We start from the raw sequence: 18,766 nt of genomic DNA, 5'->3' as shown, positions 1-18,766 counted from the left end.
AGAGTTTGGGTTAGGGTTAGAGTCGTACATCGTCACATTGGACATGTCAAGGTTGGTACAGAAAACCGTACATCATAACCGGCTGGATCGCTACCAAGAAATCTATCTAACACGCCTTTTTATCGTCCCGGTCATTATCCATACCCATTGTCAGTCACTCAGTTCTTTGGTGCAGGCTCCTCCACTGTGGCCTTTGCAGGCGCAGGACGAAGTGGCAGCGTTGTGGTTTCCCCAGCAGCAATGGGAGCAGCAGCCTGACCAGAAGCGGCAGCAGCAGCCTCCTTCTCGGCTCTCTCCTTCTCCTTCTTGAGTTTCTTCTTCTCCTTCTCCTTCTCCCTCGCGAGCTTCTTCTCGGCAGCCTTCTTAGCCTCGGCCTCCTTGATCTTCCGAAGCTCCTCACCACCGAAAGCATCGCGCCACTCCTCAATCTTGGCCGCTGGGATGGTAGCAAACAACAGCTCGGGCTCGCCAAGCTTGTGGCCGGGCTTGATAGCATCAGCCTCCCAGACATCGGGGATGCTGGCGGTCTGGCCCTCGCCGTCGAAACCAAGCTGCTTGAGGATAGCCTGGGATTTGCCGGGCATATAAGGAGCCAATACGTTGGCAAGGAGGTGAATGTGGTTCAGAGCGATACCGATGACTGCATTGCAGCGCTCAGGCTCCTCAGCAATGAGCTGGTTGCCGAGCTTGTTGTCTTGAAGAAGCTTGTTACCAAGACCAGAGATACTAGTCACCGAATGTTAGAATGAAATCCACACATCATGTTCTACAGAGGAGAACATACGCCATGATGACCGAGAGACCGTGTCTAAGCTTGAGGCCCCTGAGAGTAGTGTTGTACTCATGGAGAAGCTTGTCAACTTCATCCTTGTGCTGCTGGAGAGCAGGGAACTTGGAAAGGTCAAAGTCGGGAACCACGCTGCCCATCTTGGCCTGAGTGAACTTGATGACACGCTGGCAAAGGTTGCCGAGGTTCTTGAGAAGGTCGTTGTTGTTGACGTCAACAAATTCCCTTTGAAAACGTCAGCTTCAGGCCAAACAATCAAAACTTGGGACTTCATAGAACTTACTCCCACTTGAACTCTGAATCACTGGTCTCCGGGCGTCTAGAGAGAAGGTAGAATCTCCAGATATCAGGATCAATACCAGTATCCCGAGCATTGTTACCAAAGACACCAACACCCTTGGACTTGCTGAACTTGCCACCCTCATAGTTCAAGTATTCGGTGGTGGACAAGGTCTTGACCTTGGTCCAGTTTTCCTTGGAGCCGATCTGCGACGCAGGCCAGATGATGGTGTGGAAGCTAGAGTTCAAATGTTAGCTCACAGGTGCTTACAGTTTTGCAAAGCAACAGAACTCACGGCACGTTGTCCTTGCCCATGAATTGGTAGAGAGACACCTCCTCAGGGTTCTTCCACCACTTCTCCCAGTTGGTGCCGCTCGGGTTCCCAGCATCGGTAAATGTCTTGGTAATTGATGGATAACCGACTAGTCGGGTCAGTACTTCAAACATGTTGTTTTCAACAGAAGAACATACTGCAGGCGTCAAACCACACATAAAACACCTTCTTGGCAAAGTCCTCCTCAGAAAGACCGTCGAGACCAGTGGGAACTAGAAGAAACTGTTAGCATCTTGTTTTCATGATATCTTAGCTTTCGACATACTTGGTACACCCCACTTGAGATCACGAGTGATGCCGCGAGGCTTGAGACCTTGGTCGAGCCATGAATAGGTAATCGAGGTACAGTTGGCACTCCAGTCCTTCTTGGCCGAAGCAATCCACGTCTCAATCTCTCCCTGAAGGGCATCTAACCGAAGGTAAAGATGCTTGGTCTGACGCTTGATAGGAGTCGTGCCGTCAAGCTTGCACTTGGGGTTGATAAGCCACCCGGTAGCCTTGGTCTCCTGGTTGCCAGAAGCATCAAGATCGGGCTCCATAGGATCGAGCAAGTTACCGCAGGCATCGCACTGGTCACCACGAGCACCCTTGTCATGGCACAGAGAGCACTCTCCCTCTACATAACGATCAGCCAGGAAGGACTCGTGCTCGGGGCAGTATGCCTGAGTGGTCTCGCGCTGCTCAATGTAGCCATTGTTCCACAGGTGCTTGAAGACAGACTGCACGATTTCAGTGTGCTCATCTGTGGGCGTGCGACCAAAAGTGTCAAAGTCGATCCGGAACCAGTCGTAGATCTCCTTGTGAATCGCGTGATACTTGGCGCAAAGAGTCGCGGGATCCACACCCTCCGAAAGCGCCTTTGTCTCTGTTGCGGTGCCGTACTCGTCGGAACCGCAAATGTAGATGGTTGGCAGACCTCTAGCCCTGCAGAAGCGAGCAAAGACGTCGGCCGACTAGATGGGTGATGGTGTTAGTGGCTGGGGGTCGAAAGTCTTCATCAACAATATATGAGCCTGACTCGCAGGGCGAGAACGGCCGTGAGAGCCAGGTTTGGAAACACTCGATGGGAGAGAAAATTCATTACCAAAACACTGCCAATGATGTTGCCGAGATGCGGAACGTTGTTCACATAGGGCAGGGCACTCGTGATGAGAATGTTCTCCTTGCCGGGAACGGGGAGCGTTGGTTTTCGTGGGGCAGCCATTTTGTCTGTGTGGTCTCGGAGTATTATCGAGGGGTCGTGTGAATCGACTTGAATTGATAGAGGGGTTGATTTTGGGCTGCCGTCTGGGACCTGCAGGTCTCTCTCAGTCTCTGGCGTGAAGAGAGTGGGGTGAGTCACGGTCCCTATGTCCAGAACCGGGAAAACTTCGGACGGTGTTGTAGGACGAAAGGCGCTGTTGCGATTGTGCTGACTTAGACCCTCTACTCCGGGTTTGCTCTTCTTACTTATGAGGCTTCAGCTTCGGAGCTGGTTGCTCCCGTGGTCTGGATGACTCTTGCTCTCACAGTGGCGCTGCGGGGTCGAGAGGCGACGAGCTGAGACACAAGTGAAGGAGGGGCAACAGATATCTGGGGTTAGGGTTCCGTATGCCATGATCCTTGCTCAGGGGCCATTCAGGGGTTGTCACCACTACGTCTACAAACAGACACCTTGGCAGACTGTTTCTATATGATACAGCACCACACATATTCTAATGTGTACAGACCAGCGGATTCCAACCATCACCCCATCTCAAACCTCCCATTATGGCCACCAGCATCACCAGTCCCGTACCTACACTTCCCGCGCCATATATATACGCATGTCTCCTCCCTAGTACTGCCAGCTCCGCAACCCATGTCGAAACAGTCGTCAAGCACCCACAGAATCCGTCCTGTATTCCTTGCAGCACCTGACACCCGATGACTCCCCCTACCGGCAGACGAGCCAGGTCCCATGACATTCCCAGTACAGCCGTCCCGAATATGTTAACAGAAAACGTCCCCAAGGGGAAACTAGGCGCACGACTATTGAGCCGCAGCGAGATATAGAACCGGAGAAGGCAACCCAATGGCGCGAATACCAGCGCAAAGGTGGCTGTGCCTCGCCAACTGTCATGCGGCGGGAAAATAGACATTATGATCGCTCCTAGCCAGCAACCCCAGCCGAGCAGAACAATTAAACGGTCCAGAATTTTACTAGTAAAGAGAAAAGGCAGCGATGGCGTATATGGCTCGAGAAAAATAGCCATGTGTGCCCCAAAGAAGAGGCCCGCCAGAGACATGGAAATGGTGATCAGAGGAATGGCGATTAATGCGAGAAAAGTATGGCCTCCGCTCCTGCTGGGGGCATCGGTCACAGGTAAATCGTTTGAGAGCGCAAGAAATACGTCTCTCATAAAGGCAGAGAAAGACGTAAAGGATCCACAGAAACCCGTGGCGAGACCAATGTACAGCGGAATAGTCTTCTTGATGGCAAGGTGCGCTTTTCTCGCGCCCTCCGAGTCAACTGACACACTGCCACGTTCGGTATCGGCTCCGTTTGATGAGGAACTGCCCAATTCTTGCCGGAATAGCATCCTATCTTCGGCCAGGAAACCCATAACCATGCTGCCAGCAAAGTTGGGCCAGACAGAGGTGAAGATGATGGGTGTTCCGGGATAGATGGTAATCGCCTGGAGCCCAAGCCTGGCCAGTGTCCCAAAGATGGAGAAAAAGATCAGGTAGGAAAGGGTGTAGATTTGAGTTTCTTTTTTGGACACAGGGTAGCTTGCTGCTTCGGCTTTTTCTTCTGCTTGTACTGCTGCCCTTGTTTCAGGATCCTCATCCTGGCATCGGCGGTCGCGAGCATAGCTTTGTTCTCTGGCTCTTTCTTGCTCGAGTGTCTCGTATCGATGAACTGATTCCTCGTCCGGGTTCTGAACAGGTGGGATGTTGGCTGTCTCTCCCAAATTTTCATATGTATCCGGGACGTCATACGCGGCGCGAGATGCTGCTGAGGCGCGTCGAGCAGCCCTAGCTTCTTGTGAATAAGAGGACTTGGTGTGAGGTGTCTGTCGTGAGAGTGAAGGCCCAGGGCGTTGTTGAAAGCGGCCCTCAATGCCTGCGTCTTCGGCCGGAGTTAAGTCATGATTGTAGGCGACCCTATCTGCTGGTTGCGATGTCATTGTGTGACGTGACCTTGTACTGGTCCACCGGGACCTAACTCCCCGCGACCACAAGTCTCTCTCTGAGTCAAGTGTTTCGAACCATGGCGTGTCACCTTTGGTGCGGAACGTGGTTCAGTCGAATTTTTTTTTTCTTTTTTTGCAATGAATTTCAAGATGAGAAGGTGCAATCAGATGCCAGGAAAACTCCGGATTCGGAAACGGCCGCCTTCTAAGAAGTACCCCTGCTAGTGCTATCGGCAGCTGTTATCATATCGGCATCTATGGATGCGGAAGCTGCCTGAGCTGCCCCGCCATTCCTTCCCTGGACTCCCGCCGGCGCCCGGTTCTCACACCGATCATCTGTCACGAGGCAGGTACAGAGCCCGTTCAAGGTCTAGCTTCCAAGCCGACAACTGTCCGTGACAGAGACACCGCTATCGCAGCTCGGAGCCAAAGTCGTCACAGGCCAGTACCTGATTCGCTGGGCCTTTCAATGTTGTCCAACAGCTTGCCATCTCTTGTCTCGGAGGCGCGGACGGGGCAGTAAGCCATGTTGGCATACCTCACCAGGCATACAGAAAACAGCGAATCAAGCTCGGGCACGACCCTCTCGCTTTACGTAGCATGAAAAAGGAACCCTTGGTATCCAATTCCCGGCCCGGCGTGTGTGGGAAGACGGACGGCCGTTTGCATCAGACCTAAGATATACCAGGTAGTTAAACCAGACACCTGCCCGTTCCAGTCCCGGATCCGCGGTCAGCTATCTTCTCCTCATTCTTCCAAACAAAAAGATCTTCTGTTTTCTAATCCCATAATCTCGAGTCCGTCTTCTGTGTTGTCGTGTACTCTGCTTGTCCAACCCAACCACACCACCACCACCACCATCACCATCATCACGATGTCCTCCCTCCCCCCCAACGTCCACATTTCCACCCACCCCTGCCTCCAAGCCAAACTCTCCCAACTCCGCTCCGCCTCCACCACCGCCCGCGACGCCAAAACCCTCATCAACGAAATAACCCTAATCCTCGGCACCGAAGCCCTCGCCAGCGCCCTCACCAGCTCCCCAGGCCCAACAGTACGCCCTCCCCTCCCCTTTCCCCTTTCCCCTTTCCCCTTTCCCCATACCCTAACTAACCATCACCCGACCACCAGGACACAACCCCCCTAGGCTTCACCTACCCAACAACCCACCTCTCCCCCTCAACCATCTCCCTCGTCCCAATCCTCCGCTCCGGCCTCTCCATGGTCGACCCCCTCTCTTCCCTCTTACCCCATCCCCCACCAATCCACCACCTCGGCCTCTTCCGCGAACCTTCCACCCTCCTACCGGTAGAATACTACAACAACCTCCCCAACCACCTCTCCTCCTCCTCCTCCTCCGAAAAAACCCCCGACCTCACCATCGTCCTCGACCCCGTCATCGCCACCGGCGGGACTTCCGCAGCCGCGATCCAGACCCTAAAGGAATGGGGTACAAAGCGTATTCTCGTCCTATCCATCCTAGGAGCCAAGCCAGGCGTCGAACTAGCGGCGAACGAATGGCCAGAGGGGACAGAGATCTGGCTTGCCGGGTTGGATGCCGAGCTCACCGAACGTGGCATGCTCAAACCAGGCATGGGAGACGTGGGGGATAGGTTGTTCTTGACCATCGGGAAGTAGTAGTATGAGCCTTATGCTTTGGGACAACCTTGAACATCGTGGTTGGATAATTACTGGAGAGAGAAATATCAAAGAGAGAAAAGAGGTGGATAGAAGGAAGGCATGCTGCAAAACTAAACACAAATGAATGAAATGGATAGTGATCAAATGTTGTTTATTTCCCCACCCTCTCTCTCCCATGCAAATGTCTGTGTTGATGCTCTACATACATTGAATGTGAAAAAGCCCCCAAGTCCCCATGCAAAGGAAATGTTCGATTCGCTTCCCGCTTTGTTGAACCCTGAAAATGCCAGAACCTCTAACGCCCTGCTTCCATGGCTCGAGAGCATGAAAAGACACATTAACGCCTCCCAAAATGCTGAATAAAAAGACTTCCAAAGTCGCTTGAAACGCTCTCGTGATAAGCCAGCCACGCCGCCCCTGATGTTGGATATACCACCGCCCCCCACATTTCAAATCTCCCCCTCCTCAGGATCCCCCTCGGGACCACTATTCGTCCCATTCAACCCCCTATACTTCATCTCCAACACCCACCTCTCCCCAAAGTCCACCCCCTTTCTCATCTTCGTCCCCGCCTTCTTCCAAACCGCCGGCCCCAGCCCCATATCCACCAAAAACAACCTCCACTCACTGACAGCATCGTCCAACGCCAAACTCGCCTCCCCCGAGTCCGGCACCGCAGAAGCCGCAGCAATATCATCCTCCCCCTCATTGATATCAGCCGCCACCATCGCCTCCAACAACCCCTTCTTCGGCGCCCCCATCGACACCACATATCTCGGCTTGACGTAGAGCCTGTTCCCATCGACCACGCTCACCATCCCAGAGCTCGGATCAACACCAGTAGGCACATCCACCGCCAGCACAAAAGCCTCGTTCCTGTTCGCCCATTCCACCAACTCATACACCGTCGCCTGGTCCCCATTCCTCAGCTCCTCAAAGCTAATCGCCAGCCCCAACAGCGCATCCACAATCAGCATCACCGGCGCTGGGTTGGCCAGACTACCCAGGCTCGTCCTCGGCGTGTCAATTGTCAGCATGGGTATGCTAATCTTCCTGATGTGCTCAAAGAACTCTCCCTTGGCAAACACCCTCCCCCCCAAGTTCTTGTACAGCCTGACCTGCTGCCTCACCTCCTCCAGCAGGTCCCTCTCCCCTCTCTCCAACCCAACCACGCAGACCAAAACATTGATTCCCTTGTTTCTGAGGTGTCTCGCCGCGGCAACAGCTCGGCTGCCGCTCTTGTTGTTTCCAGCCAACACCACCACAGTAGGAGGGGGCAAGACCCCAGTGGCAGCATCAACGATGCTCCCCTGCCTAACCTTGATCGCCGGATCAGCCAGCACCGTCCCAACAACCACCTCCGCTAACCCCCTCCCGGCATTCTCCGTCATCATCTCCTCCGTCAGCCCAATCTCATTATGAGCAATGTTCTCCAGATTCAACATCTGCAGCGCCGAGATCGTCTCGATTCGTCGGTTAGACGGCAGGACATACAACCCCTGATGCGGGGCGTGATGTGCATTAGTAGCAGCCGTAGCCGAGAGCTGTTGCTTTCTCTTGTCAGCAATGACAGACATCCCACTGCCTCCCCCGACCGCAGTCCGTGACGAAAGACGGCTGCTCGGCCTGCTCCCCTTAAGAGACGACGTGCGGTGATGATAATGGCTTACACCAGAATTGACCCTGCTAGGGCCGCCTCCAGGCTGTCCCGGCACAGCGCTCGCCTTCCGCGACTGACTCCTCCTGCTCGACGCCATCTTCCCCTCTCCCCTCCGTGACCCTTGCCTGCTGCCCATAACCGTAGCCCTATCGCTCAACTTCTCACTCCCATTCATAGCCCCATCATCCGCCTCGCTGTTCCAGAAATCATTGCTCGGCTCCTTGGGTATGAGTTTCTCCCTACTCGGCTTGAGTATCGTCGGCGTAAACGCCTTCTGGTGGTGATCCAGCACATTCTCCGAATAATGCAAATTCTTGCCCCCCGCCGTGCCCGGCTTCGGTTTCGGAATCCGGTTATGCGACACCAACCTATCCGCCTCATCCACCACATCCTCCTTCCTCATCTGCTCAAACAGGTTCCGCTTATCAAACTTGGCCAACCCGGTCTCAAAGTCGAAATCCCCCATCTCCTGCACATCCGTCACATCCTCCGAAGCCCACCCATTATTATCCGCCGTCGCCCTCCCACCCTTGGTAACCTTCTTCAACGAGTTAAAAGGCTGAAAGCTCGGCGTGCTCTGCAGCATAGGCGTCTGCCTCCACCCCTTCCCCTTCCCCGCCGTCTTCACCGCCGGCTGAGGCGACGACTCAACCTCCCCAGTAGCCTCCTGACTCAACTTGTTCACCCTCTGCTTCCTCGGCGGTCGCGTCTTCTTCCCCCTCCCACCACCAGCAACCTGCCCATACTCCAAAACCGCATCCCCCCCCACAGCCCCATCCTCATCCGACTCCAGTCCCTGAGCTTGAGCATGAAACTGCTTCACCGTCCGTGTAGGCGTCGCATCTCTGTCCACAACAACAGGAACAACCACCTTCCCCGGCCCAGTACTTGAAACCGAAGGCCTCTTCCCCACAGCAACAATCGCAGGGTCGATAAACACGGCAGGTTCATGTCCCTGTTTGATTTTAACCGGCGGTTCTTGCTTGGAAACAGGCACGGGCACCACCGGCTGACGAGGGGCGTATTGACTCGGATCGTGACTCAAATCGAGGATTTCGCTCGCCGAGATGCTGAGCTGGGGTTTCCACTCGTTTGTCTGGAGGAACCACACTGTTGCGAATAATATCAGCAACCATCACAAGGGGGAGTAAAAGAGGGGGGAGACGTACCATTACTCAACGTCAAACTATTCCCAGCCTCCACACCGCTGACCGTCCCCCGGATCCTGACCGGCTGCGGGTTTCCCCTGAGGGTGACCAGCATCTGGAGGCCAATAAACTCGGCCATGATGGATGGGCGAGGCTTTGGGGTGGTGGATGTTTGGTTCGTGACCCTCGGGGGTGGGGTATTGTTTTCGTGAACTGGATTTTAAAGTCCTCTTTTTTTTCTTTTTTTTTTTCTTTTTTTTTTTCGGGAGGGGGAACTCGATAATTGGGCTGGTCGGTCGGTTGTTGAAGGAGAATCGTTTAGTTGGTCTGATATCCCTCTCTCTCTCCCACCGAATTTGTTTTGTGTGTGTGCAGTAGGTGAAAGTTTGTGCCCACTGTCCCGCTGTCCTGCTTGCACGGGACCTTAATTTCTTCCCCAAGTCGGTAGGTGATGGTGGTGGTGGTGGTCGTCGCAACTTTCCCCCGTTGACAGTTCGTTTTGCTTTCTTATCGATAAATTCAGATCCAGTTACAAATAATCGGCCGAGCCCAGGCCCCCTTCCGCTGTTCTGCCAAGACCTAAAAAAATGCACACACCACCTGCAAAAGAACGCGGGGCACCTTCCTCCCCCCCCCAACCTTTTAAAACCCCGCGAGACGGGGACGACACACCCTCTGTCGTGCAACCGTCATACGGTCCCTGAATCGTTTTGTGAGACCAAACTGCAAAACTCGGTCTCATGCAAGTTTGCCTTCCCATTCTTCCGGGTCAAAATGTTCTAGAAAGGCACAAACAAGGAACAAACAAAGCAGGCCTGGTCTTTATTCCATTAAACACCACATCTTATAGATGCCAAACAGATAAACACACACACACAATAGCTACTAATTTGTCTTCAGTGCCCTTCTCATCATTGATACTTCAGACATACAAATCTCCCTTTCATACCCATAGGAGCTTCTTATTCCCCCAGGCATCTCCCAAGTTGTCTCCGTTCCATCATCATCCATCCCTCCTTCCTAATGTTACCCCCCTCAAAAGCCGTCGAGCTGTGATGTCCTAACCCCCCCAATGGAAAAATACTACTCAAAATGAATACATGCCCAGACAACCTATTTATCACAATGCTTCCAAACCTCTACCAAAAAGAAAACGCCATGCCATGCCAATCTTCGTACTCCAACCCTACCCTGACAGGCCAACCATCTTGCATAAATCACCCAAAAGAGGCCATGGCCTCTTCCTCATCCGCATCAAAATCATCATACACAGGTGCCCGCCGCTGTGTAGTAGCCGCCGGAGCAGCCGCAGGTTTTGCTGGAGCAGCAACCGCCGGCTTCTGATAGGCAAAGTCGTCCAACGTCCCCGTCTTTTTCTTCACCGCCACGTCCGCTCCATACAAACTATTATAAAAATTGATAACACGCGGATGTGCCATCACCTTGGTCTTGTTAAAGTTGAGCACCTGCAGGCCCTCCTGCGTGGTGGCACGACTGAGCGCGACATACGCCTGCCCCTTCTCGAAAATCTTGTTCAGGTCAACCTTGACACGCTCCATGGTCTGACCCTGAGCTTTGTGAATCGAAAGGGCCCATGCCAAAATCAGGGGAAGCTGCTTCCGGGATGCCTGCACCTCTCCATTGGGAAGCTCCACCTTCCATTCTTCAGGGACGCAGAGAAGAACGCGCTGTGACCCGTCCACAGCGTGGAACCTGACCACAGGGTACTTGACAGCGTTCTTGTTGTTCTCAAGCGCATTGGTAAAAGCGCGCACTCGCTTCTTGGTGTCAGACTCATCTTCAAGACCATTGTCGATACCAAACTGATCTTCGGTGGCAAATCCTTCCACGGTCCCAAGAGATCCGTTGACTAGAGTCTCGTCCATGTTCTTGATTAACATGACTTGAGCCCCCTTCTTCAGATCGAGCGTAGGAGGTGCCATCATGTTGGAAAAGAGCTTTTCCCGAACGTTTTCGGGAAGTGTACTCTGGTCGGCAGCTTGGAAAGTGTGAGGCGACCCTTTTAGAGAGTCCAGGCGGGCTTTATTGGACCGCTCTACCTCGCTTCTGGTGGGGAACCTAAACCGAGTCGTTAACAAACTGGCCAGACTTTCTACAAGAGGGGTGACAAACAGTTCGGTAACCTGGATGCCATCACTGAAGGTAAGAGGTCGCTTCAGGGCCTGGAAGTTTTTCACTGTCTTGTCGCTGATTTTCCCCAACCGCATTTCGTTGAGCATTTCGGCAAATCCTGTGACTCCGGTAAGCGTTTTATTCAAATCACTCCAGGACAGAGCCTCTTACCAGGATCCCTTTGTCGGAACACTTCGGTCAAACCAATGGTATGGTCGATTGACAGACTCCAAGTAGCAGCATCAAAAGCAAACCTGTGCTCCCGGCCACCTTCAGGCACCGGAGGCAATTGGAAGAAATCGCCCGTAATGACCAGTTGGATACCACCCCATGGACGCCCATTGTTGCGTAGAATCCTACCAATCTGAGAAAGCTTGTCGAAAAGGTCACTGTCCACCATCGAAATCTCGTCAATGATAAGCGTCTTTGTCTTGATCCATCGATTCTTGGCCTTGGGATTCCGCCTGATCTTCTTGACCAAGGTGTTGACGTCCTCTTTGCCCAAACCGATACCCGAGAAACTGTGGAGCGTGATACCGCCAATATTGCAAGCAGCCAGGCCGGTAGACGCCGTCACAGCAAGCTTTTCTGGGTCGCGGGCGTACTTCTTTCTGAGGTCGGTGATGATGGATCGCATCAAGACCGACTTTCCTGTACCGGCCGGACCAGTGAAGAACACACTCTGACCTTTTTCCACAACAAGATTCTTAACATGACGCTGCTCTTGGCTCAGCTGGATAGCGGCAGCCTTTGCGTTGGAAGACTTGCTTGCTTTCACATGTTGATCCACAGCATCGTGCACATCACTCCAGGATACGTCGTCAGTGACCGGCTTGCCACCGCCAGATCCCTTCTGCTGCGTCTTGAGCTGTTTCTTCTGAGCCTTTACAGCACTGGCGGTTGCATCCCAAAAGGAAGTGGCCTTGGGCTTTGCGTCAGGGGTCGCCTCGCTGATGCCGCGGTGATCATGGGCTTCCCTATCTTCAATGGTGATGGCCTGCTCCTTCTTCCACGCCGGCGGAAGCTCTCTCTTGGGCTTTTTGACAACCTCGGGGGCCTGCTGGGCGTGGTATGGGTACTCTCGTTTCGGTGCCGGGGCTTGCGGGGCTGGCTGGGCTCGAGCTCGAGGGGGAGCAAAATGTGAAGGAGAAGAGTCGGGCCAGGACGTCAATGTGGCCTCGCTCGTCGGGATGGGCAGGTCGGATTTCTGGGGGTTACTCTTCGGTGGAGCACGGGGGATCTCTGGCAGAGCAGAGGGGGCTTCCCAATCCAAGTCGATCTCATCGCTAAAGTCGTCCTCGTCCAAGTCCCACTCATTTGTGAAGTTCTGTGGTGGCGGGGTGTCATCCGCAATGTGGATCACTTCTACCTTGTCCGCAAAAGACCCGTTTGTTGAACAGATGGATGAGAGAGTATTGGATTTGGGGTTGGTGACAGGAGGGCGGGAGATGTTGGACGATTGGCTGTTCAAAGGGTCCGTGGTACTCGAGAACTGGGATGGACGGTGTGCTGGTGGTGGTTGCTGGCTGGCTCTGAGGAACATCTCATCGACCTTAGCAATCGACGTCGAGACTGGATTCGGACTACTCGAGGGGAATAGCTGCTTCTTGAGACTAGCATTACGAGACGAGTTCTGCGACTGCTGGTTCGCAGCGGCGGCGGTGGCCCTCTCAAACATTCCCATTGTGGCGGTTGTCGTCGGCGTCGACTTTGTTGCTGTTGATACAGGCGTGGCTTGCGGAGGGCGAGGTTGTTGAGGGGTCAGCCGAGCCGAGTGCACATAGGCCCTAAACTTCGGGACACAACGTGTGGACAATACGGGATTCCTCTCGAGGGTTGGGAGTGCTCGATGGAGGAGATGACTGGTAAGACCAGGCATATACAGAGCGAAGCCACTCAGGGCAAAGTCGTGTCTGAAAATCCAGGTTCAAAATGTCTGGGGCTGCTCCATTTGGGCTTGGTATTGGATGGAAGGCACGCGGATCAGCCTTTCTTTCTGGAGCGCGTCTCACTTTGGCGCTTCGCGTCTTGGAAAAGCGCCAACTTGCAAACGCGGGGGGCTGCTCGTGCGCACGAGATCAGGGCCCACCCCACTTACCCAGGGGAACAATCTTGTGTTTGTGCAACAACAACCAACTTGTGCACTATAACCCTAACCCTTTATATCAACGGTAACCCTCGTCTTCTCAAATTGGAGTCCGAGTACACAAAGCCCAGTGTTCGTATTCTTCAAGTCCAAAGATACCAGCCTCAATGCTCCACCCTTATCATTCAGCTCCATCAGCCCCAAATCACCATTCCCCATCGGTAATACGACATTCAGACCCCAACAATGGTGATAGCAAATTGAGTCAAACATGCTCTACTAGACTAGAAGCCACATGTTTCTTCTCACCCCTGGATTTCTCTTACACCCATCACGGCAAGACATTCACCAATGGAAGCAATGGCTCAAGAACCGTACAGACAAATTTTTGGAAACAGTGAGTGAGGGGTTTGAAGTCTGAGAACGTCGGGATAATAAGATGTGGTCTGTGCATGCACCTTCATCCACATCATGGGTTGTGGTTGGACAATTGGATTTTCTCCGCACCAGCCATGACCTTGTGACCTGCTTCCAGAATTCAACTACAACTAGTGCCGACACCGCCATTTCCGCATTTACATGCAAACCGTCTCGAAAGGCGTTCTTCTCGTGATCTTTTGCTCTGTGGTTGTTGATCAGTTCTTCGTTCTTGGCAGGCAGGGAAGAGCCAAGCATGCTCAGCATTGGCAAAAGAGCTTGCCCGTGGACAAGCAAAAGCTAAGACCACTCAAGCCTTTTCTTCTGAAAGATGGTTCGTTGAGCGAGGGCTGGGCATCCCTGGGCACAACTTGGCGGAAAGGGTTCCACGACGACGACGACAGAAATGCCCAGCCGTCACCGGAATTCTGCAGCTTCGGCTGCTGCTGGATGCGAATGACTTTGCCCAAATCCTGAGACATCTCACCAACCTGCTGGAATTGGAGCCCGACGCTTGGGATGCAGGTGTTTCTGTAATTGGCAACTTTCGAAATCGTCTTCCGCCTGCGGCGCCGCGGACGGAGGTCACACAGCAGTCAACGGCGGGTTATCGAGGGGGATTGAGACACTTGGTTGGTATGGGTAGGGCTGTGAGTAAGCCACTTGTGAGTTTGAATGCGCCCGAGCGAAATCTCGGATGAGAAGCAATCGACATCTGGTCCGTTGTCACACTCCGGGCTTACACCAGATCAAACTCGCTGAATGGCATCGGGGATTCCGCTCTCTCTTTATTTATGTCCAAAACTTAGGCTCTTTTGGTGACTGTTCAATGCTTCTATGACGCAGATGCCGCAGCTTGTGATAGCTGGGATGGACGGCATCATACACAGGGTAGCTTTTTGTAGCCGATTTCCCGAAGTGTGGTTGATTTGTTGGAACCTTGGGGGCCCACCAAAAAATAACAAACCGCCACATCCATAACCACAACCCGGCACTAGTAAGCTGCGTGGCAAGGATCCTGGTAGGCTATCCCCAAGATTTGAGCAAGTGTCTTCTGGGTTGGATAGACTATAAAGCTAAGCCATGGGTGCTGTTCGATCTCTTCAGTTCATAAATACTTTTACCGATACCCCAAGGCGTATTGGATCGCTCTCTCAACGTTTGGTCACCGTTTTCGACTTGATTACGCTCCTTCCAAACCTTCGATCCCTCGTCGGCCGGACCTGGACCCTCTTTCCCAGCTTCCGAGCGTGGCTATTGACTTTGACCGTGCCGCCAAGGCAACGAGGAAAGAGGAAAAGTTTTTTTTGTTTTCTTTTTTACACCTTCTTCTGTCATCCTACTACAGGACGCCCCAGACGCGCCGGACAAGCCATCGACTCGCAAGGTTACTCGCTCTTTTGACCTAGCTCATATTTTGGCCTGTGCTTGGACGAGTCAAGTCCAACCGCCTCAGTCCTAGAAACGACGAGCAACAACCGCGTCTGTTCGGCAGCTCGTGACTTATGAACCGCTGAGGTCATTGAGTTCACCTCGCTCTCTACAACAAATTCATCAACAACACTGCTATACAGTGGAGGTTTACATCTTCATCACCTCCGACATCACGAATTCCCGGTCGACTTTTAGCCGGTCGTCGGCTACCCGCCATTCAAGATGGTCTGGGATCACCTCTCGGTCACAGGTCCACACCTGATTTACCTCATTCTGGGAGGCTTCACCACCATTTTCATGCTATGCTCCTCCGTCATCAAGGAGCGCATGTACATTGGCGAGGCCACAGTTGCTACGCTATGCGGCATCATCTTTGGGCCTCACGTCGCCAATGTCATAAATCCTACGAAAGACTGGGATAGCGTCGATATCATCACCATCGAGTTTTCTCGAATCGTTCTGGTAGTGCAATGTTTCGCTGTGGGCGTCGAGTTGCCCAAGTTCTACATGGAAAAACACTGGAAATCCGTCACCCTACTGCTTATCCCAGTCATGCTCTTCGGCTGGCTCATCACGAGTGTGTTTATCATGTGGTTGGTTCCACCATTGAATTGGATCGAAAGCCTGGTGGTGGCCGCCTGTGTCACGGCTACTGATCCAGTTCTAGCCTCGTCTGTTGTCGGCAAGGGCAAGTTCGCCAAGAGGGTGCCGAAGCATTTGAGAGATCTCCTCTCGGCAGAGTCTGGCTGCAACGACGGCATGGCTTTCCCATTTGTCTACCTGGCATTATACCTGATTCACGACAAGCTGAACGCCAAGGTGGCTCTCAAGCACTGGTTCTTGTACACCGTCTTGTATGAGTGCATCTTTGGTGCGATTTACGGTTTCATCATCGGATATATGGCCCGTCACGGCATCAAGTACGCAGAAAAGCACGATCTGATCGACAGGGAGAGCTTCTTGGTATTTTACTTCGTTTTGGCGCTGTTCGCTGCTGGCTCTGGCAGTATCCTGGGTCTCGACGATTTGCTGGTTGGCTTTGCAGCAGGTGTGGGCTTCTCAAACGATGGTTGGTTTACGCAAAAGACCGAAGACTCTCACGTCTCCAACGTTATCGATTTGCTGATCAACTTGACCTACTTCATCTACTTCGGAACCATCATTCCCTGGGAAGATTTCAATGATCACGCCATTGGACTCTACGCCTGGAGGCTGGTAGTGCTCGCCGTATTCGTCATTCTGTTCCGACGAATCCCTATCATGATGGCTCTCAAACCTATCATTCCCGACCTCAAAACGTGGCGTGAAGCGCTTTTTGCAGGCCACTTTGGCCCCATTGGTGTGGGTGCTGTTTTTGTGGCCATGCTGGCTCGGGCAGAGCTTGAATCGGAAAGTCCAGTCCCGTTAACCAAGCTTCCCGATCCTGGATCGCCTCATTACGATTTGATCAGAGTTGTCTGGCCCATTGTTGCATTCCTTGTTGTTGCCTCCATCATTGTGCACGGCTCTTCGATTGCCGTGTTTACTCTGGGCAAGCATATCAACACGCTGAGCATCACCATGTCTTACACACAGGCCAACGAGGATGGGCCTACCTGGATGTCGCGGTTACCTCGCATCACATCAACGTCACGCTCTCAAGCCAGAACTATGTCTGATACAGATGGCGAAGAGCTCAAGATGCCGGATTATCCTCCAGGAACGTTGCCACCTATCGGCTATCCAAATAACTTCTTGCGTCGTGTACGGGAAGACGAAAACAACGAGAAGCAGAGCGGCAGTCGTCAGAACAGTAGACCGTCGTCCAGGTCTGCGAAACGGAGGAAAAAGATGTGGGATGATGGAATTGGCCCAGGAGGACCTATCAGTCAATCAGCCATCTTCCCTCAACGCCGCACCCCGAGTGAAGGACAAACACCCCTCCCGCCCGTAGCCCAAAGCCCTGCCCAACCTCATGACGCACAACAGGACTCTATGCAGATCACGCCCGTGGACGAGCGTGCGGCGAGATCCCCCACCCCGCATGAACGACATCATCAGGCTTCTGGCGACTCTACCCGTGCTGGCTCGCCTAACATGGGCACTCCCGGAGACGAGCACCGCAATCCTATCGAAGTGTACAACGAAGGTGACAATATCATCATTGAGAACGCCGACGGCGACGTCCTGGCGGTGCATCCATCGCAGAGCGGTAACAACGTTGCGGAACATGCGAAGGACCTGAAGTCAAAGTTGGAATCCGAGGCCGGACCTTCGGGATGGAGCTACAATGCCCTGAAGCACCGGGTGGCCAACTGGCGAGAGGAAGAACTCGCCAAGAGAAAGGAGAAGGAAAAAACAGCTCGGAAGGGCGAGCCGGCCCGTGCTTTCCAATATGGTACAACTGTAAGTTTACCTGCGTGATCTGACATCAAGACCAAGAGTTAACACCACTGGCAGATTATTGTTGAAAACGAAGACGGCGAGGTCGTCAAGAAGTACGACCTATCCACGCCAAAGTCTCAAGGCGATCAAGGCAAGGCAGGCCCTTCGGGAGAAGGAATACAGGGTCACTCACAGAGGCCCAATCTCAGCAGGTGGGCTAGTGCTGCGTTTGGACGATCGCAGGCTGGCGAGGCATCTGCGAAGAAGAAGACTCCGGAAGAAGAGGAAGATGAAAAGGACGACAAGCATATCCGGTTCACTGTTGGTGGAGTCGGTCGCCGCATGACGAAGGAGGATTTCCTCGTGGAGATGCAGAAGCTGGACAAGAACACACGCCGCGATGTTGTTGACAAGTCGTCGGCGTCGCAGGAACTCAAGACAGTTGCTAAGCGCGATACCCAGCCACAGATCAAGGTCTCGGCTCCGGGTCAGCCAGGGGCGAGCAGGAAGAACTCGGCGTCTCCTGCGGCCGGGGCCAGCTCAAAGCCGCAGGCGACTTCCCCTGGGCCAGAGCGGTCGAGCGGATCTAGCGGTGGATCAAGACCATCGAGCAAGGAAGCTTCCGAGACGGAGGTGGAAAAGAAGAGGAGATTGGAAGCTTTGCGTGGTGTTCCTAGCGGCAGTCGGGCGGGTGAGGAGGTGGCTGAGACGGCAGCGGAGCGGAGGAGACGAGAGGCGGCTCTGGGAATGTCTCGTGAACCGGAGGAAAGCGACAGCGAGGATGATGATACCCCTAGAGTGCCTCCACCGAAGCCTCGCATCCGGTTCGCAGAAGGGACTGTGAACCGGTAGAGTGAATGGATAGGCTTCAGTAGCGTTTTGGCTTTTTTGTTTTGTTTTTGGCAATACCTATACTTTTTTTGACGAAGTATTTATGGGAGATTGGGAGGGGAGGGCAAGGGGATAATCAGACAGCGGAGGTGATAAGTAGGGGTGGTACATAATGGTTAATAATAGTGTAATTGATACCTTAGGAGTTTAGGACGTTGTGAACGAACAAATGATGACAGGAAGGCAATCAATATCAAGCCTTTAAAGAGAATCCAGATTTTCCCTCGAAGAACAAAACCGTTGCTGAGCTTCACCAAAGAAAACACAACACCCAATTGGCCGCTACCCCACATTTTCTTTGCCCAGTCCGAAATAGGCTTAGCCCATCAACTTTTCAAGCAGAGCAAGTCCGTCATATCCTTGGTGCTTTTTTCGTGCGAAAAAGAAGGTCGGCAGAGAAAGCTTTTGGTCCCGCTTCTGCCGCCCGCCTTGAATT

General features: G+C 53.2%; 7 protein-coding genes across 7 annotated transcripts; 3 read left to right on the top strand and 4 right to left on the bottom strand.

Moving 5' to 3' along the window:
- Positions 1-13: 13 nt before the first annotated feature.
- On the bottom strand, positions 14-2,605 carry QC763_706540 (uncharacterized protein; the record flags this gene model as incomplete). The annotated part of the gene is made up of 7 exons (XM_062915644.1): positions 14-726; positions 785-1,012; positions 1,071-1,304; positions 1,363-1,489; positions 1,539-1,613; positions 1,667-2,354; positions 2,486-2,605. 7 exons carry the CDS (start codon positions 2,603-2,605, stop codon positions 159-161), a joined length of 2,040 nt encoding a protein of 679 aa, XP_062761630.1. The 3' UTR covers positions 14-158.
- Positions 2,606-3,095: 490 nt separating this feature from the next.
- On the bottom strand, positions 3,096-4,550 carry QC763_706530 (uncharacterized protein; the record flags this gene model as incomplete). Its single annotated transcript, XM_062915643.1, has 1 exon — positions 3,096-4,550. One exon carries the CDS (start codon positions 4,548-4,550, stop codon positions 3,096-3,098), a length of 1,455 nt encoding a protein of 484 aa, XP_062761629.1.
- Positions 4,437-6,423, top strand: QC763_706520 (uncharacterized protein). The gene is made up of 2 exons (XM_062915642.1): positions 4,437-5,610; positions 5,688-6,423. Exons 1-2 carry the CDS (start codon positions 5,431-5,433, stop codon positions 6,192-6,194), a joined length of 687 nt encoding a protein of 228 aa, XP_062761628.1. The 5' UTR covers positions 4,437-5,430; the 3' UTR covers positions 6,195-6,423.
- Positions 6,424-6,646: 223 nt separating this feature from the next.
- On the bottom strand, positions 6,647-9,547 carry EDC3 (enhancer of mRNA decapping; the record flags this gene model as incomplete). Its single annotated transcript, XM_062915641.1, has 2 exons — positions 9,027-9,547; positions 6,647-8,967 (listed from the first exon to the last, which is right to left on the bottom strand). The coding sequence occupies exons 1-2, from the start codon at positions 9,142-9,144 to the stop codon at positions 6,647-6,649; spliced, it is 2,439 nt and encodes an 812-aa protein (XP_062761627.1). The 5' UTR covers positions 9,145-9,547.
- Positions 9,548-9,905: 358 nt separating this feature from the next.
- Positions 9,906-13,196, bottom strand: PIF1 (DNA helicase). Its single transcript, XM_062915640.1, has 3 exons — positions 11,310-13,196; positions 11,139-11,256; positions 9,906-11,084 (listed from the first exon to the last, which is right to left on the bottom strand). The coding sequence occupies exons 1-3, from the start codon at positions 13,015-13,017 to the stop codon at positions 10,223-10,225; spliced, it is 2,688 nt and encodes an 895-aa protein (XP_062761626.1). The 5' UTR covers positions 13,018-13,196; the 3' UTR covers positions 9,906-10,222.
- Positions 13,197-14,511: 1,315 nt separating this feature from the next.
- QC763_0105290 (uncharacterized protein) lies at positions 14,512-15,143 on the top strand (the record flags this gene model as incomplete). Its single annotated transcript, XM_062906450.1, has 3 exons — positions 14,512-14,532; positions 14,778-14,941; positions 15,104-15,143. 3 exons carry the CDS (start codon positions 14,512-14,514, stop codon positions 15,141-15,143), a joined length of 225 nt encoding a protein of 74 aa, XP_062761625.1.
- Positions 15,144-15,297: 154 nt separating this feature from the next.
- Positions 15,298-18,291, top strand: CNH1 (Na+/H+ antiporter; the record flags this gene model as incomplete). Its single annotated transcript, XM_062915639.1, has 2 exons — positions 15,298-17,460; positions 17,515-18,291. The coding sequence occupies 2 exons, from the start codon at positions 15,298-15,300 to the stop codon at positions 18,289-18,291; spliced, it is 2,940 nt and encodes a 979-aa protein (XP_062761624.1).
- Positions 18,292-18,766: the final 475 nt, after the last annotated feature.

Source organism: Podospora pseudopauciseta (genome assembly GCF_035222475.1).
Source record: "Podospora pseudopauciseta strain CBS 411.78 chromosome 7 map unlocalized CBS411.78m_7, whole genome shotgun sequence".
In the NCBI taxonomy this organism is placed as follows: Eukaryota; Fungi; Ascomycota; class Sordariomycetes; order Sordariales; family Podosporaceae; genus Podospora; species Podospora pseudopauciseta.
Note: the sequence above shows the minus strand (reverse complement) of the source record. Positions and strands in the feature narration are given on the sequence as shown.

Bases quoted from the DNA above. Each gene is read 5' to 3' on its own strand.
- QC763_706520 (XM_062915642.1), top strand. From the start codon at position 5,431: ATGTCCTCCCTCCCCCCCAACGTCCACATTTCCACCCACCCCTGCCTC. The intron at 5,611-5,687 runs GTACGCCCTCCC...CCCGACCACCAG, and splicing joins CCAGCTCCCCAGGCCCAACA to GACACAACCCCCCTAGGCTT.
- PIF1 (XM_062915640.1), bottom strand. From the start codon at position 13,017: ATGCCTGGTCTTACCAGTCATCTCCTCCATCGAGCACTCCCAACCCTC. The intron at 11,257-11,309 runs GTAAGAGGCTCT...CCGGAGTCACAG, and splicing joins GTTCCGACAAAGGGATCCTG to GATTTGCCGAAATGCTCAAC. The intron at 11,085-11,138 runs GTTTGTCACCCC...GACTCGGTTTAG, and splicing joins GGCATCCAGGTTACCGAACT to GTTCCCCACCAGAAGCGAGG.